Source organism: Zonotrichia albicollis, chromosome 2, assembly GCF_047830755.1.
Source record: "Zonotrichia albicollis isolate bZonAlb1 chromosome 2, bZonAlb1.hap1, whole genome shotgun sequence".
NCBI classification, from domain to species: Eukaryota; Metazoa; Chordata; class Aves; order Passeriformes; family Passerellidae; genus Zonotrichia; species Zonotrichia albicollis.
In genome coordinates, this window is record NC_133820.1 from 68,648,970 (window position 1) to 68,667,449 (window position 18,480).

The 18,480-nt window shown below is 42.8% G+C and overlaps 1 protein-coding gene across 9 annotated transcripts in view; it reads left to right on the plus strand.

Annotated features, from left to right (window-relative positions):
* Positions 1-3,686: 3,686 nt before the first annotated feature.
* Positions 3,687-18,480, plus strand: part of TSC22D1 (TSC22 domain family member 1) — an 89,909-nt gene continuing 75,115 nt past the window's right edge. For 7 of the 9 annotated variants that reach the window (XR_012579041.1, XR_012579042.1, XR_012579039.1 and 4 more), the window contains exons 1-2: positions 3,687-3,827; positions 4,451-7,302. Coding sequence is in view for 3 of the 9 variants with exons in the window: in XM_005487317.4 (XP_005487374.2) it covers positions 4,484-7,302 (2,819 nt within the window). In the remaining 6 variants the exon portion in view is untranslated. Of the gene's footprint in view, positions 3,828-3,872; positions 4,060-4,441; positions 7,303-18,480 lie in introns of those variants that run through there. The other 2 variants (XM_074535450.1, XM_014267242.2) reach the window with 2 other exon arrangements.

Below are 18,480 nucleotides of genomic sequence, written 5' to 3' on the forward strand. Positions count from 1 at the left end.
GATTCCTCTATCCTGGCAACCCGCCAGCACTCTTTGGTCTGCAGCTGAGGTAATGATGGGACTGCAGCACTGGCTGCCTTTTAGTCATGAGCAGTGATCACGGCAACAAGCTGCTGAATCCATCCAGTGATGACACAAGTAACTCTGGTTCCAGCTGGCTGATCAATACAGTTAATTAAAAAATAGCAGGTAGACCTGTTTGGAATAACTACTGGGTAATTTCACTTACTTTCCACACGTAGTTGGTTGTGTGGTGGCTGAAGTTTGAAATATCTGGTGTTTTGTAAATTAGGTATATGATGAAATTTGTTTTCCCACCTTGAACAATGAAGGAACACAATCCATAACAATTACAAATTTCAGTTTTTAATTTTTAAATTTTAATTTCATATAGTTTAGTGGACATGAAAAGGAATTAAAATTGTTAATCTGAGAATCCCATTTTTATGCTTAGACTAATGCTTACAAGAAAATGAAAGAAAGAGAATTAAGCTTATATCTGAAGAAAATAGGTAAGGAAAGAAAAGGGGTGTAACATGAAAATGTTCATGTTTACAAACAGCACTAAAAATTACTTTCAAATGTGCCACTTCTGATGAGCTTTGTCTAGTATACACCATTATTTTGATTGTTAACAGATCAGTGATCACATTATGCAGATAAGTTAACACTGTTATCTAAATTTCATTTTTTCTTCAGTTTCTCTTTATAAGAAGAGAACAATATGGACCCAATTAATAAAAACCCCATTTCACACACTGTACTATGAAGCAGCACAACTACTCAAATTGAATATAAGTCAATTAGCATAGGCAAAGTAAACATTTAATTACTAACAGTACTGCTCTTTTAATTCTTTTTCAGCCTTGCTGATATTGATTAGGTACATACAAACTTTACAGCTCAATCCTTTTTAGGTTGCTTTTGCACAAATTTTTAAGTCTAGAAACCAACTCATCTGTATTCATAGCCTCTGTGCTTTAAAAGTAGTTGGACTTTGTTCAAACATTCAAAAAATCATCTTTGAGCTGCGAATTATTACAGAAGACTTAATTCCTCAAAGGAAATTGTTCTGGGAAAGTCATAAGCAGACAGAACAGGGATTTTTAACGGCAGTTGACTTGCAGTGTTGAGCTCTCATCTCAAAAATGTTTACATGTGTGAGTATCTAATTAAAGACAATCTAAGATTTTAGTGTTGAACCAAGGATCAAGATGCAGACAGGTTGTGGGCACCTTTGTGATGCTGTCCTGAAATCTGTGAAGGTTACATGTAGGCAGCTCACTTTCAGGTAGTATGGTCTTTAAGTACAGGCTTCTGTCTGATTATCAGTTTTTTAAAAATAATATTGGCTTGCCCTCAGGAAAAGAAGAATCTTATTTAACTATGTGTCAATTGTTCTTGAGTTTCTGTATAAAGGCAGTACAGCCATGGAAGGAGCAAGAATTGCAAGTCTACCTGTCAGGTACCTGGAGACCTGAGCTGAATGCTTGCATTCCAGATAAAAGGTATTAAACTGCAAAAGGCAGGGTTTTCTCAAAAGCCACTCCTATCCTCGCACCAAATGGGAGCTAGATAAGCAAGGTTAGCAGAGAGAGACAAGATGGAAGTCTGAAACTCAGGAACAGGCAGCAAAAGCTCTCACTGTGTGTGACCTTGAATCCTTATCCTTTTCACAAAATGGAGCAAGAAAAGCAGCTTTTTAGTTCCTCAGTGATTAAATGCCACACACTAAACATGGGAGACTCAAATCTCCTCTCTGCCTAAAGGAACTAACATTTACATCTCCCATAAGAACTCTCTAATGACTCAGCTATATGATATAATACCTTGGACGCTCACAACTTTTTTCCCCATTAAAGCTCCACCACTCTTCCTTATGTGCTTAAATATTCACTGCAGCAAGAGCCAAGCCCTGTTTTTTCTCCATGCCCTGTTGATTGCCCTGACCTGTGGGCTTCACAGTCAGGTTACAACACAAGCCTGAGCTCTTCAAGTCCTGCAAACACTTCACCAGTGCTTCCAGGCAAGCCCCACCAATCTCAAAGCAGTGATTTGAGACATCTCCTGCTTGCTCATGGACGTCTTCTGTTTGAAGACAAAGCCATGCTGCCAGGAAGAAACAGGGCAGAGGATGTGAATCTGTCCCCGTCTCTGTAGGAATGCAGGACACCTATCGGGCTCTGAAAGGCTGGCTGGAGAGGGTTCTGCTGCCAGGAGAGGGAGAGCAGTGCCAGTGGTGGGGATCCATTGGGCTGGATCCATTGATCATGGTGGGGCCATGAGATACCTGCCAGGCAGCTCTGTGCAAGCCAACAGGCACAAGAGCACAAAGGAAAACCTCAGAGCAGATATGGGTGCATCGAACGTCTCCGGAGATCAGGTGCTTGCTGCCCACCGAAGGGGAGAAGGTAGCTCCCTTTGGGATGGGACGGGAGCAGCCTCGCCGTGGTGGGCGTGCTGAGCTTTGCCGCCTGGTTCTGGCGATGCCGGCACTGGAACAGTGAAGGAAGGTCGGCTGATTTCACCTCGATTCCATTTAATAAGTTGTGGACATTTTTTTCCTTTTTTTTTTTTTTTTTTTTTTTTTTTTTTTTTTTTTTTTAATCAGCGCTTCGGTACGGTTCTACTGGAGCTTTCATGAGAAGCTCCTCCACACGTACACACAGGCACATTGACAGACCGTACGTGGATGCGGATGAACGATTCCACCTGACCTCCGGGCATCCCTGCCCCGGCACCGGCGGTGCCCAGGGCGCCTGCGGTGCGGGCGGCGACCCCCGCCGGGGCTCGGGGCTGGGATGGAGCAGAGCACCGCGGCGAGCCGCCCGCCCCGGGCACAAAGGGAAAGGCGGCCCCGAACAAGGGGGATGCGCGCACTCCGCTTTCCTCCCCATGCGCGGAAGAAGGAGCGGGAAGGAATATTCTGGACGGAGGGAGGGGAGGAAGGAGAGAAGGTGATGAATAACTTGAATAAATCTGCAGCGGAGCTGAGGAGAGGGGGAGGGAGGCGGCGGCGGCGGCAGGTCATGTGAGGCACAGTCATGCTGCGGGCAGAGAGGGGGCACCTGGCGGGTACACGATGCGGCCGGCGAGGGGAGCGGGCTATCCGCCGCCCGCCATGGCCATAGCCTCGCCCCCTCCTCAGCCGGGACACCCCCACCCGCCCGCGGCGAGCTCGGCGCCGCTCGGCCATTTCCGCCACGCGAGCCGAGCCCTATTTCCGCCGGCCCCGGCCAGACGGGCTTTATGTCTGCCGGCGGGCCGCGCGTGCGCGGCGACCGCCGCCATCTTACGTTGTCTCTCGCCCGCCCTCCCCTTTGGCGAGCTCTCCCCTCCTCCCCCCCGCGGCGCCTCCTCCAGCGCTCCGTGAGGAGACGGGGCAGGCACGGGGAGGGAGAGACCCGCGGCGGCGGGGAAGCCGGGAGTAGACCCTGAGGGAAGAAAGGACGGGGCGGACGCACACGCGGGAGGAGGAGGAGGAGGACGGATTCCAGGCGCGGTTCTGCGGAGGACGAGCGGGTGCCGCCTGTTATAAAGGGGGAGGAGGCGGCGGAGGGGGAAGGAAGAGCGTGCGGAGCGGAGCCTCCTCCAGAGACAGCCAGACACAGGGAGGAGAGAGAGGCTGCCTGGCTGGCTCCCCCTTCCTCCCTCCCTCTCTCTCTCTCCTTTTCATGGACTCTTTTGTCGGGTTGCTGCTGCTGCTTTTCTTCCGTCCTTATTCCGTCTCTCTAATACCCAAAATGATTCAGCTCCATGGCTGCTACTGACGGGGATGTCCCTGCCCGGCTCAGCCTGCCGCTGCCGCCCTGCTGTGCGCCAGTCCTGTACGTATCCGCGCCTTCCTCCTCCTCCTACTACTAAGAGCGGTGATGGCGAGGGGCGCCGGCCGCCTCGCCGGGCTGCCCTGCGGGCCCGCCGGCTACCCTCGCTCCGCCGAGGCGGGGAGGGAGGGAGGGCGGTGCTGCCGGCTGCCGGCGAGCCGCGGCGCCCGGCGGAGCCTCCGCGGGGAGGAGGAAGGGGCTCGCCCCCGGGTCGGCCGGCTGGCTGCCCTCCCGGGTGAGGCGCAGTCGGGGGGCTGGGGAAGGGGGGGGCGGCCGAGCAGGGAGGTGGTGGTAGAAATCAAAGGGAGGCGGGGGGAGGGTGGTAGGGAGAAAGAAAGTGAATGGCGGAGGATTGAAAGTGTCACATTCAGAGGCGGCGGAGGACCGGTGCTCGCCCCCTCCCTGTCTCGGAGGGGAGGAGGAGGGGAGGGGAGAGGGGTGGTGGTGAGCGGCGGTGCCGAGCCGCCTCAGCCCGTGCGCTGCGGGAGTCGGGGGGGTTGTGCGTGCTGGTGTCTGCCCTGCCCTGAGCACACAGCTAACTGTGTGTGTGTGTGTATGTGTGTCTGTCTGTCTCTTTCCATACCGGGGGATTGCACTCTTAAAATACACTCGATACAATGCACCAGCCTGACTCAGCCGCAGACATTAGTGCTAGGAAGATGGCGCACCCGGCGATGTTTCCTAGAAGGGGCAGCAGCAGTAGCAGCGGTAGCAGCTGCGTTACTGCTCCCACTGCACCAGGTACCGGCGTTGGGAGCGCTGCCCTCTCCGCCGAGGATTATCAGCCGCCTTTGCTGGTCCAGCCGCCGCCTCCATCTCCTGCAGCAGCTTCAACAGCGGGTCCACAGCCGACACCCCCTCATCCACAAAGCTTGAACCTCCTCTCGCAGTCTCAGCTCCAGCCACAGCCCCTTGCACAGACTGGAGCTCAAATGAAAAAGAAAAGTGGCTTTCAAATTACCAGTGTCACCCCTGCTCAAATATCAGCTAGTATGAGCTCTAATAACAGCATAGCCGAGGATACAGAGAGCTATGATGACCTGGATGAGTCTCACACTGAAGACCTGTCATCTTCAGAAATCTTGGATGTGTCTTTATCCAGAGCCACTGATATGGGAGAACCTGAGAGGAGTTCTTCTGAAGAGACTCTAAATAACTTCCAAGAGGCAGAGACTCCTGGGGCTGTTTCTCCTAACCAGCCTCACCTTCCTCAGCAGCATGCTCCTCTGCCTCATCACCCACAGCAGAGTGTTGTGATCAATGGAAGTGTTCATCCCCATCATGTTCATCACCACCACCATCTTCACCACCACCATCATGGACACCATCATCCATCCCATCCTGGGGTGGGTAGTGCCCCAGTTTCTGGAGGACCACCGCCCAGTCCATCGTTTAGAAAACTATCAACAACTGGAAGCTCTGACAATGTTATATCAACTGCACCAGTTTCTGCTGCATCATCCACTGGTTCCCCGGCATCTGCCGTGTCTAATATCCGCACTACAAGTAGTCCTGGCAATTTAGGTATAAGTTCTGCTGCTGGAACTAGTACCTTAAGTAATATTGGTGCTGGTAGTTCTAGTGTGGCAAGCAATGTGCTTGGTACTATAAATTTAAGCAACATCATGAGTACTGGTAATGTAAATGCTTTGTCTGGAACTAGCAGCAATGCTAATGTGAATATCTTGAGTGGTGTTGGCAATGGTACGAGTGCTTCCTCTAGTGTCATTAACAATGTTGCTAATCCAACTGCAGGAATGGCAGTGGGATCAAGCCAGCAGCAGCCTGCATCTGGCACTTCAAGGTTTAGGGTTGTAAAATTAGATTCTAGTTCTGAACCTTTCAAAAAAGGTAGATGGACTTGCACTGAATTCTATGATAAAGAAAACACTGTTGCAGTTTCGGAGGGAGTAGCAGTAAACAAAGCAGTAGAGACGATAAAACAAAACCCGCTTGAAGTGACTTCTGAAAGGGAGAGCACCAGTGGGAGTTCTGTTAGCAGCAATGTAAGCACACTGAGTCACTATACAGAAAGTGTGGGAAGTGGAGAAATGGGAGCACCTACTGTGGTACAGCAGCAAGCATTTCAAGGTGTGGGTCCGCAGCAGATGGATTTTAGCAGTGCTGCTCCTCCAGCAATTCCAGCATCTAGTATACCACAGAGTGTTTCTCAATCACAGCTTGCACAAGTCCAGCTGCATTCTCAAGAAGTAAACTATCCACAGCAGAAGCCAGGGGTCCCACCTCCTGCACAGGCCAGTCTAACCACTGTTACTGGGGTTCAGCCAACCCCAGTTAATATACTAGGTGTATCCCCATCTCTGGGCCACCAGCAACCTGCCCTTCAGAGTATGGCTCCACAGCAGCTGCCGTATTCGCAGCCGGCGCAGCCCGTGCAGACTTTGCCAGTGGTGCAGCAGCAGTTGCAGTACGGACAGCAGCAGCAGCAGCCAGTTCCTACGCAGATGGCCGCGGGTCACGTTAAGGCGGTGAACCAAAACTCTGTCACAGGGGCTATGCCAGACTACATTCAACATCAGCAGATCCTTCAGACTCCAGCCCCTGCCATGCAGCCAAGTTCTACAGGAGTAGGAGCTGGGCAACCGGTTCCTGTTGCCCAGGCACAGGGCATGCAGCCTTCAGTGCAAGCACATCCAGCTGCTGCCCCGGCTCAGCCTGTTGCACATGCTCCAGCAGCAATACCAGGTGTAGCTGCCAGTGGTCAAATGCTAAATGTTGGGCAGCAAGGAAGTGTAGCTGCTGTGGTGCAACCACCATCTGCTGCAAACCAAATTCCACCTCCAGTTATGCCATCAACGGCTGCTCCTCCATCTTCCCAGGTAGTGCAGCCTGTGCAGACAGGAATAATGCAGCAAGGATTACAGGCTAGTGCCACAGGCCTTCCTCAGCAAATGGTCATTGCTCAGCAAAACACCTTGTTACCTGTACAGCCACAGGCACAAGGAGTGGAATCTGTAGTCCAAGGGATGACTGGCCAGCAGCTGCCTGCGGTAAGCCCTATACCTTCTGCTAGTACTGTTCCTGCACCAAGTCAAGCTGGTTCAGCTGTGCCTCCTGGCATACCTTCTGCTTCCGTAGGTTTGGGACAGCCACAGAATATAGCACAGGCTTCGGCTGTGCAGAATGGCAGCTTGGCTCAAAGCGTTAGTCAGCCTCCCTTGATATCAACAAGTATAGGTATGCCAGTGGCACAGAGTGTGCCACAGCAGATGCCATTAAGCTCTACCCAGTTCCCTGCACAATCACTAGCTCAGTCCATTGCAAGCCAAATGGAAGATGGCAGGCGCCCTACAGAACCTTCCTTGGCGGGTTTACCTCAAGCTGCTGGCGTCGAGAGCGGTGGTGGAGCATCGGCCGCTTCAGATGGCGGTAGCAGCAACGTGCCGTCCTCGGCCTCCCTCTTCCCGCTGAAGGTGCTGCCCTTGACAACGCCTCTTGTAGATGGTGAGGATGAGAGGTAAGACTGCCTGTAACTTTATTAAAAGATGGGCTCTCTGATAGTTTGATTTGCGCTAACTTGCAGGTCTTGTTACAGCCATTCTGTGAATTGAAGCAGTGTGATGTTTCTGTCTAATTAAAATACTATTTCTCAGGTCTCAGCACATGCAGATATTGTATTAAAGAACTTGTTTTCCACTTGAGGGGGTGGGTTGTATTGATTATGCTTTGAAACTACTGTGTGGGTAAATTGTGCTTAACAGTCTGTTCAGTGTGTATATTCCCACGGTGTTGAGGAAGACAAGAATACTGTAGAGTGTGGATATACTAGTGGTGATTGCAGTTTAGATTATTTATTATATGAAAATAATTAATATTTAGTCTTAGGTATATTTTTTTTTCACAAGCCTGGCCTTCATCCTGCTTTAGTTTCTCTTCTTAAAATATTTGCTTTACTAAGGTTGAACCAGTTGCGATTCTGTGGTGTATTCAAAACCTCTTTGACAGCCAAGAGATGCTTTAGGCAAATGAGTATGGTGGGATAAGGGATTTTCAGCAACATTGTTGTGGCTCCTTGAATTGAACCTGGGTACTTTTTGTCTTGATGGTGTTGCTTCAAAGCGTTAATGCATGGTGAGATCAGCTCAGGCCTGCCAAAGGGTGGTGAACCTTTGCATCTGCTGCACCAATTCTGTGCAGTGGGAGTAAGAAAACTGCATATTTTTTTCCCATTTTCACCAGTTCAGACTAAATGTATTCTCTCACCTTCTCCTTTTCAAGTAAATGACCACTGCCTGGTCTTAATAGTATGTGCATGTGAACATTCTCCTTTCTTTGACATTGTGCGCAGAGAAGTTGAGACCATTGTGTGTGCAGGCTGAATTGATTGAAATATCAAATTTAAAGTGTCATGGTTTGGTATTAATTATGTGTGGAGAGTCCTCCATGTGTTAAGGACCTCTTGTGATGTGGGTTTGTGAGTGGCCAGGAAAACTGGTGCTTCTTCCAAAGAACTTCTTGTCTCAGAAGCTACATTAATGAAGAAGTAACTTTTAAGATAAATAACCCTCCTTGGGAATGTGGAGTAGGACACAAAACACTAGAAAAACTGAGACTAGGGTGAGGGGACAAAATAAGGCACTAAACACAAGGTGGGAAAAATGCTGTAGCAATGGTAGGTGAAGCACTTTTTAAATACCTTCTTGGTGCCATAACTTTAAATCAGGAGTAATACCAGTGGCCAGACTTTATTAATTTTATTTTTTTTAAATAAAATGGGTTGCTGGGAGAGGCTGGATTCTTTTCTTAATATTGAAAATCCTAACTCTATCAGCAGTCTCTGATTATGTTGATCATAAGGTGTTGACGGCCGTAGTGGCTTTCATCACATCTTTCTAAGATGCCAGAGAACTGTAATGAGTAGCAGCTTGTCTTCCAGGAGTGCTAGAAGACAAGTTCCAACACTGTTGCATTCTGATTATGTTTTTTTAGTCAATAAGTACATGAAGGTGATAGAAGACAGATTGGGGTGTTAAAGCCAACAGTGTCACCATTATGCTGTTAGCAGTTTTTCAGAAATATTTTTTGGTTTTCTTTCACTTGAATTTTGTAAACTGAGACCCTAATCCTTCTATTCATGAGTCCCACTGGCGTTTGGTGGTGGTGTTTGTTTTTGTTGTAGTGTGGTTGTTGTTTTTGGGTTTTGTTTTCTTTTATCAACCAAAAAATCCCACTAAGCTTTCAGGGGATCCTAGCCAAGTAGAAAAATCATAAGCTTAAAGATAGGGTTTTGGAGAATGACATCTAGAATATGTCTGTACCCTGATTTTAACAGCATATGTTAACAGTTCGACATGATTGGTAGTTTTTCCAGAATGTTTAAATCCCTCAGAGTAACAATAGCCAGAAATACCTTCTTCCTCTCTTGTTTGGCCAGCCAAAGATCATATCCTTTCTTCTCCCATGCACGTTGTGTCTTTGTGCAATCTGTCATCTCCAGGTAGGCTACACTTTTGTTTCGCTGCAGTTGGAAAACCATTTATATTCTTTACACAAAGCAGGATATGACTCTATTAAATGGAGACCAAAAATAATTGTTTTTTTTTTTTTTTTTCCACGCAGTAGTGGCCAGGTTACTTTTGTGTACAGTCAGACCATTTGCAGCAGCACGTCTCCCTGTATTTGTATGTGACGTTAAAAACCTGGTGAGATCCTGGTGAGATCGCTTCTGTTTCCGCTTCCAGGGGATCTCAGGGCAGGGTCCTTCTGTTGTCATCCACACTGGACTTTCAGGCTGGAGCTGAGAGTTTGTTACTCACTGAGGGCAGTGCAAGATACGTTGTTACTCTGTTTGGCTGCTCGCTTTTCTGGCCATGGGATCTCTCTAGTTCATGTTCTGCGGGTTTGTTAGATTACCCCCTCTTTCACAGGAGGTAAAGGGTAGTGTATTGTTAAAGGACGTGACCATTTCAGAAGCAGGTGTATTGTAATTATGTGTGTTTGAAATCCCCATTTCTCTCTCTCTTATCTGCACACACATATATCACTGAAGATTTCTATCAATACATCCCAAGTGATTCTAAACCTGGCAAAGGAAAAGGTAGGAGAAAAGAAGTGAGTGGTGACATAATTGGGCCAGCGAAGAAGCTGTAAAATTCCATTTAGCGTGCCTTTGAAAACACATCTGACCCATGTAATACCTTGTATAGATTAGCTCCCAGCTTTCCTTAAAGCTGTATATAGCAGCCTTTAAGGCTGTGCCAGTATCTTTAACTCTGTTCAGTTTTTAGAACGCCATTTGCAGCTCTTTCTATGCCTGTTATCAGGGCATGGCCTTTTAAATATAGACAGTGTGGAGTGTATCTGCTTTGAGTGCCGTAACCTTTACTTCCCCAGTATGAATGACTTTTATTTCAAGTCATAGTGAAGATTAGATATTAAAAATGAGCTGCTTGGCAGAATGCCATATGGAAAATTAATTTGCAAATGTTAATAAATAAAGAGGATGTGAATAATACTCCCTGTATTTTCTGTATTTAAAAAAAAAATCAGACTGCTGAACAAAAAACCTCAACAAAATCACCAAACAGATTCTATTCTTCTGACTAGTCTTTCTTAAACCTGTTGTGTGTGCCGTAGATGTTTGTGTGTTGGTAGGTTCATCATCTCTTAATTTTTTTGGTCTACAAAAATGCTGGCCAGTTTTTTGGTTGTTAAATACTTTTTTTTCCCCTTCTCCTTAGCTTGAGCCATGGTATGGACTCCGTGCATAGTTCTTAATTAGTTTCTTGGATTTGGAGTGGTTACCTTGATTTATTCACTATAATTTACCAAATCTTGGTAATTGTAGGCATGGTGTTTTGAGTTTAGTATTTCATCTTTAGAACTGTAGAGCAGGGTTGCTTTTATTTTCCTGTGTTTGATATTTAAGCAGGAAGAATACATATTTATATCACAGTGAATCTTTCTGTGTATTTATGCTTAGTGTTGCAGAATCAGTCTTACATCCTTGTAGACAATGTTTTGCTGTACATGCTTGCAGCAAGATTTTGTATGGACTTACATTATTCTTAAGTTACCTGTAAAGTGAAGACTTCAAAAGTTAGTGTATTTTACAGCATCCTGTGAAGGCTGCTATATGTGAATTTAAAAATAACTTAATCTGAAGTGTTGTTTGCCATTACTCAAAAGCAGATTTTGTGAATGAAGGATAAGAGAACTAGTAACTGCCTCCCTGTCCTTGACAACATTTCCTGCAGAATTGTTTGCATTCTTTAGGCTGGTGCAAGTTGTGTTCACCTGTTTGTGCATGTCATCCAATGAAGCTGAAGAGAAAGGAGGAAAAGATGATCCAAACACAAAACAAGCACAGGGATTTAAAATATGTTTTATTATCTGACAATATCATTATTTTTAAAGAGAAATTTTTAATAAAAGATCCCTTTAGAAATATTTTTTTGTGTAGGATGTGTCTTTTGGCTTGGTACTAAGTTTGTAGAGGGGCTGGAAGATCAAAGCTGAACATGAGAATCAAGACTTGTGAGCAACTTTTGAGAGCTCTCTAGCAGTAGTAACTAGTACTAGATTGTAAAGTGAAATACATCAGGAAGCTGGATTAATGTTCATCATGTATGCAGCCATGCAGTGAAAAGGTTTACAAGTGAGATTTTTACAGATGTAATTCAATACTTTTTGAAGATTTTAGTAAGCAGTAGTGAATGAAGTAAGTAAGGTAGAACTGGAAGCTTCAATTCTATTTTTCTGCAGTAACTATTTTGCTAACTTACTTTGATTGTGTAAGTGGTTTTAGAGTTTATATGGGCTTTTTTGTTTGCTCAAAGTTTTGCTGCTCTATATTTGGTAAGAAAGGAAATCGATACTTTACAACAAAGGATTTCTGGTGGATTAGCATAGATTTATAGTGATTTTTTTTTTTTTAGTTGCATTTTAGGGGCACTGGTGTTATTTTCTGTCTTGCAGATTTTAAACTTGATTCATAGTCTTGCCACCATTTTGAAAATCATATAATTTAAGTTCTAGGAGATGAGCTGTTAAAAAAATCTGTTCATATGTTAATTGAGCTTTCTGTGGAACTTGAAAAAATTATTAACCTCACTAATGTCAAGTGAAGTGAGTAGAGAGAAATTTGAGGAAGAAAATGTGTTTGCTGTTGTGTCATGCTGACAAGTCCAGTTTCTCACTTTGTCTGATGGAGTAAAGGGCCCATTGTTGGTGGAATTGACTTTGTTAGTTCTGCTCTAAGTAAAGAATAATGAGGAATTTAGGGTCTGCACCTTGTATGTCCGCTGACCAGCTGTAGGTGGCAATACCTTTTTTGATGGAGCTTTTCCTGGCGTCTTTTATGGATGCATTTTCTGCATGCCATGATGCACTTTGAACTAAGGGTTGCTGCAGTACTTGGTATTACATTGCCTTTCAAGACAGGAAGAACCAGCTGATACCAGGGGGTTATAAAAGCAATAATTTAGCACTTAAGGCAGATGCTGAGAAATTATCTCTTCAAGTGATTTTAGGGTCTGCACCTTGTATGTCCGCTGACCAGCTGTAGGTGGCAATACCTTTTTTGATGGAGCTTTTCCTGGCGTCTTTTATGGATGCATTTTCTGCATGCCATGATGCACTTTGAACTAAGGGTTGCTGCAGTACTTGGTATTACATTGCCTTTCAAGACAGGAAGAACCAGCTGATACCAGGGGGTTATAAAAGCAATAATTTAGCACTTAAGGCAGATGCTGAGAAATTATCTCTTCAAGTGATTTCCAGAAACCTTAGCACTGCAGTTCTGGTTGCTCTTTGGAGCAGTGTAAAAATATGAAACCATATATGTATGTGTATGTGAAAATGAACAAACAAGATTTTGAAGTATTTGATTAAATAAACAATCTTTGTTACTGTCTCAAGGTTTGCATTCTTTACAGACTAATCTGAAAATTATAACTAAACCCACTGACAAATGGATTGGTAGTGAAGTGTTTCAGCCTTTACAAGTTATTGTGATCTAGATAATGGGGAACAGAGTAAAGACTCTATCAGTCCATAGTAAGCTAGCAAAGTTAGCAGAGTGTGAGGGGAAAATAATTAACAAACAAACACCACCATCCCCTTCAAAAAACCCTAACCCTAGCAACCCCCAATATGTTAATGTATCTTGCTCAGGCATAAATAAAAGGGCATATAGTTAGCACACCTATGCTACAAAAAGACCTCCTATAACCTGTTCATCTTACAGATGGAAATAAAGTAAATAAGCCTTTTCAGACCTGTCTCTTAACAGCTTAGGAAGTACATCAAATTGTAAACAGCAATATTGCTAGTCTGGTCTTTTAAAGAGGAAACTGCACATGCCTGAATATCAGTGCAATTACAGCAAGTGATTCTTGGTATGACCTTTCTGGGAATAATTTGTGATCTGGGTTTCAGTGTGATGTAGGTGAAACATAAAAATGACTAGAAAAGAATAGTGTGTCTTTGTTCTCATTGATTTAATGCACTGGTTCTTTTTCTATTCTTTTGATTAATTCATGAGACTAAAATGTACTGTGTAATACATGTTATATTTTAACAAATGACTGAAAACTTCTTGAAGTGAGCCCATACCTTTCATTTATGGATTTACACCACCCAAAGCAGTGCTATTTAAGATGGACTAAGGGTGAGATTATTCAGTGAATTATTTCATGGTAATGATTGCTGTAAATAAGAAACTAGTTTATTCTCAGCATGGTTGTACAGGAAACTGTAGCCTAAAGCTAAGATGGAAGGAGTTCCTGAGTGACTGGAGATACAGCATTTTATTTATTTTAGCCTGTTCTAAAGCATTCAAACTTAGGAATTGTGTGATGGAAGTGCAGCGTAATTATGGTATCAAATTGGAGCACCTGATCATCCTTCTGGCTTTAATGTCTGGGAACACTTTAACTCCTTTTCTGCCTTTGGAATTTGCTAACAAAGATAGTAATTGTGCTACAGTCAGTGGTGTAGAAATCCTTATCAGCTCATTTTGTGCAAGCCTCCAAACACCTATTGTGCGTTGTCAGCGTTGGAAGCAGGATTTGGTTTGTGGTTGCAGTTATATGCAAAAATCTGTCTTCCACTGAGGCTGAATTGACTTTCCCGAGAGAGGTATTTAGAGGTTATAAATGTTTGGCAGGCAGGGATTGTAATGATGCCATGCAGGCAAGTGGAAGAGCCTGTGGTAGTTTAGGTGTTCTGACATTGTTGGTTACCTTATGGACTAAGTCACTTGTTAGTACCTACTAAATGAGGGCTTCTGATTTTGGTGTTCTGCAGAGATGAAGAATGATATTCATTACGTTCCAACACATCCTTATGCTTTAATAATGAGAACTTGTTCAATTTTATGAATTTTTTTTATACTTGCAAAAGTAAGATCTTTAATGTGTTTTGGTAAAACAGAAAAGTCACAGTGAAGTTTTTCACTGTTTTCTTTTGAGCAGTTACTTTGATTATGCTTCCTTTAAATTATTTTGGTATTGTTGTGTACCAAAAATGACTCCTGTGTTTTTTCTTCTCTTCTCCACTGGGTTTTGTTAGATGCTTGTCCATCATGTTTAATGGTTTATTATGCTGTTTTGAGGTGTTGGTGAGGCTTCCTATATTGATGACATCTGACACTCAGGATGTAAATTTAAGAATTGTAGGCATTCAGGTTTGTAGTTCTTGTTCCAATTTCTGTTTCTTCTTGCAGTGCAAGGTTAGTGATGGTCCAGAACAGTAAAAGTAGCTTTGCTTCTTTCAACAGCGTATGGCTACCAAAGCAAACTACTCTTTATAAGTAGCCTTCCTTACTGGGGCTTGTAGGTATTGTACAGTCTGAAATGGGTACAGAATTTTGAAAATATGCTGGAAGAACAGAGTAAGAAGTAAAGTAGTTAGGGATTTTGTTTATCATCATAGCTTGGGAATTTAACACAGTTCTGGAGCTTACTGAAGTCCTTAAAGAGCAACAAATACACCTACCACTGATGCTATTTTTTTTTCTCAAGGAAATTCTCAGAAAATAGCTTTGTAGTTGTTTTAGTTAAATTTAAGGGGTATCTTGTTCATCTGTTTATATACTTCTGAATAATCATTTTTTTGAGTTCAGTAGCTGAGAAGTACCATTTTATAAATTGCTAAAACAGGCAGCAGAGGATCTTCTCTAAGTTTAGATTTAGAGATGAACTTGCTGATAGGTGAATGGGACCACAGTCTGTTAAAAAAGACAGGCAGTACTTCTAGTAAAGTATAGATTTGGAAGTTGGTTGTAGAGTGTTTTATAACCTTTTGCTTAAGTTTGTTAAATGGCTCGGCCAGGCATATTGTTTGAGCTTCTGTGTGATTTAAGTATTTTTCTAGCTTTCTTTTTTATGTCTCGTCTTTTCTTTTTTCTTTTTTTTTTTTGTCTTGTTTTGGCTTTGTTTGGCTTTTTTGTTTGTGTGTGTTTGGTTGTTTGAATTAGCATGGATATCAGTAGGAAGTTTTCAGGACTCTGATTTCCCGGTGTGTTATTGAGTTTTGAACTTCTCCAGCAGCTGTTTAAGCAACAGTGTCAAAGTACTGTGCTAAGTACTAGGGATAGTACTGAAGGCTGCTGAAAATGTGAGTACACATTCAACAATAGTTTTAGCATCTTAATGCATTTAATAATAGGGTTCTTTTTTACCTCAGTACTGCAGTGTAGCTCGTAATGATGAGTTACACAGGTAACGTAATTTCAGCATGCAGTGCTATTACTGTGGTTGTGTCTTTATCCTCACTGTTGCACTTGGTTCATTCCCCCTGTAAGATCACAAGACGTGGATCAAATGTAAGCTACACCATCTTTTTTGCAGATGTTGTTAGCCTTTTATTTGTAATCCATTGTCTTGTGGGTCCTAGTTATTGATAACCGAGTTATCAATATGTTGATTGTCTTTGGTTCTTACATATCTAATTAGTAGTCCTTTTAGTTACATAGTGTTAAATTCTGAGTTTGGTATCCATTAAGTGTTGCTTATGCTGGTTTATAAATGGTGTTTTCCTCCAAATCCTTGTAAACAAAAGTTATAGAAATAGCTCTCAATGTTTCTCAAGTAACTTTGAAGTCTGTGCAATGTAGAGAGATGAAATCCCTCATTTCCCTCAAGATGAGAGAAAACTTAAATGCCTCTTAAGCTTCCTCTGACCTTCATTTCATCCAATTCTGTCACAGTCATGGATAGATAAAAAAGAGAGATGATGACCGGCAGTTGACTTTTATATATAAGAAACAGTAGAAATCAAAAATGTTAGAATGTAACCATACTAAGTTGCTTTCTATAATATTTAGTGCTCTTATAGCTATAAAGGAAGACAGTGATTAAAAATTAACCCAGTAATTCATGTATGATTGCTTTTATGTCTGTTGTGACTGCAATTTTGAAATACTTCTCTTTTTGAAGAAAAGCAAGCAAAAATTTCTCTGACAGAATCTGAATAATGAGTGACTTGTTTGGCATAGATTGCCACTGAGCTGGGATAAGCAAAGGGAAAAAAAGGCTTCTGTAGATTTCCTGGAAGATTATTTTAAGCTTCATAATTTTACTGGATGTATGTGTGTTGAAATATCATAATGTGTTTTTGTACCATATGAAAGATTCCATATTTTTCTGAGGAAGTCTGTCTGTGGACTATAAACAGCGTTTTAATTTGTACTTCCAGATTGAGCCTGACAGAAGTGGAATGCTTTTCTTTCCCTTTAGGATTTTGTGAGGGTTCATGCTGTAATGCCAGCCATATAGAAAGGAATGTAAGGGGAAGGAGAGCAACTTAGGATGTTTCATGATTATTGTGTGTGTGTGTCAACTTGTGCATGGTATTAATTGTAATTTTCTCTTGATGTCATTTTCAGTAGAGGATTCTCAGACTATAAGCATCTCTGAAATCTGTCAAAAAGGATTTTATAGTAATAATTGGTTTATATTTAGCATTATGGTTTATGTTCTAAGCTGTTCAGTGAAGAATCTTGATCTGACCTTAATTTGAGATGTCTCCTGAACATCTTGGTTAATTTACTTTTGAAATCCTTCAGTCTGAAATTGTTCATGTTCCTTACCTGTATGTATGCATATGAGAGTATATAAAGCTTTTTTTAATAAAACAACCTGAAACCAACCTACTGGTGAAAGAATGAGCAATTGCTGCTTCTACAGTCTCATTTCTTGCAGTCTTACAAAATAAGACCAAGTGAAAATAAAATAAAAGGAACCATGAATTAATGACTACATAATTTAAGTACCTGTTAAATAATTTACTGTAGCACCCAAATGAATTCCAGGTATAAATGTACCTCTTTAATCTGCTGAATGAGGTTATTATGTTAAGAATGGATCAGCATATTGCACTGCCAAGTGTTTCTGTAGTAGGCCTAATATCCCAAATTGGGTGAAATGTCGAATTGCTCATAAATGTGCAGGGATTGGTGTAGGATGTGTGTGTACCTCCATGCTATTTTTTTTCCTTCCAAGTGTATGAGATTCCTTCCAGTTCTGTAATTGCTTGTGAAAAAGAGGAGTTGCTGAGCCTCTATTTGATTGGAGAGAGAGGAGGGAGGGTAGAAGGTGTGAAAGAAATGCTCATGATGCTGGTTTTGGTTTTCTTCTTTTTTTCTGGTGGGGAAAGGGATTTTAGTTTTTGAAATACTGTCAGGCATGCAGTGTGTCAGTCAAGTATATGCAGTTGTTGGCAATACAGCCTCTTCCTGTTTATGGGATAGTAGCTAAAATGCCTTGTTGTGAATTGGTGCCCTGCTTTGCTGGCTGCTTTATAACAAAGAGCAGAAAAGATAATGGTGAAGGACTTGGTGTCTGATGTCCATACAACTTCTGAAGCGATTTTAAGACAGAGATGCTTTAAAGCAGGCAACATCCTAAATGTTTTTAGTGGCTTATGGAAAAACAGAGCAGCAAAACGGGATTAGTAATCTCTGTGTTCTTGTGGAGTTGTAGCCTCCTAATAATGAAGTGCTTTACCTCAGGAATAGCACTGCACTGACAGTTGCTGGAGCTGCTGTTTTGCCGCGAAGGCTCAGTCAGCCTCTCCAGGTGCTCTCACCGAGTGCCCTTGGCATGTGTAGGTGTGTAGTGCTGCTCAAGTGTTGGATGTGGGGAAGAAACTGAGCAGTCTTGTTATTTCACTGGGATTTAACATGGAAATGGAAGATAATGATTTGCATTAAGATACCTCAGCTTCTATAGCACTGTGATCTGTGGAAGGGGAGAAAGAAATGTTAGCATGTTATAGCAGACAGGTGTAGTTATCTTCACTTCCTGCATTTGTCTGACCATCAGAATCCAATGTGGAATCTTTATTCTATATGTTTACTGTCAAAATTCTTAAAATATTTTGAACAGGTTTTTTTAAATTCCTGTGAAATTATTAAATAAAAATATTTTCTCTGAAAAAGTTCTCCAAAGAATTTTGTAAAGGACATTGAACTCGTATGAGGTGTTCATACATATTTTCAAATAGAGGCTTATCTTGATACTTAAGAGTATTTAAGCAAGCCATGTAATCCTCCCTCTTAATACTTTTTATCTGGGGAGATGTTTAAGGAAAACTGGTTTAATTTTTAAAATTTTCTTTTAAAAAATTTCCTCCTATTCCAACCTCTGAACATGATAGACTAAATCATTCTCAATGTTTCAGAACCATGTAC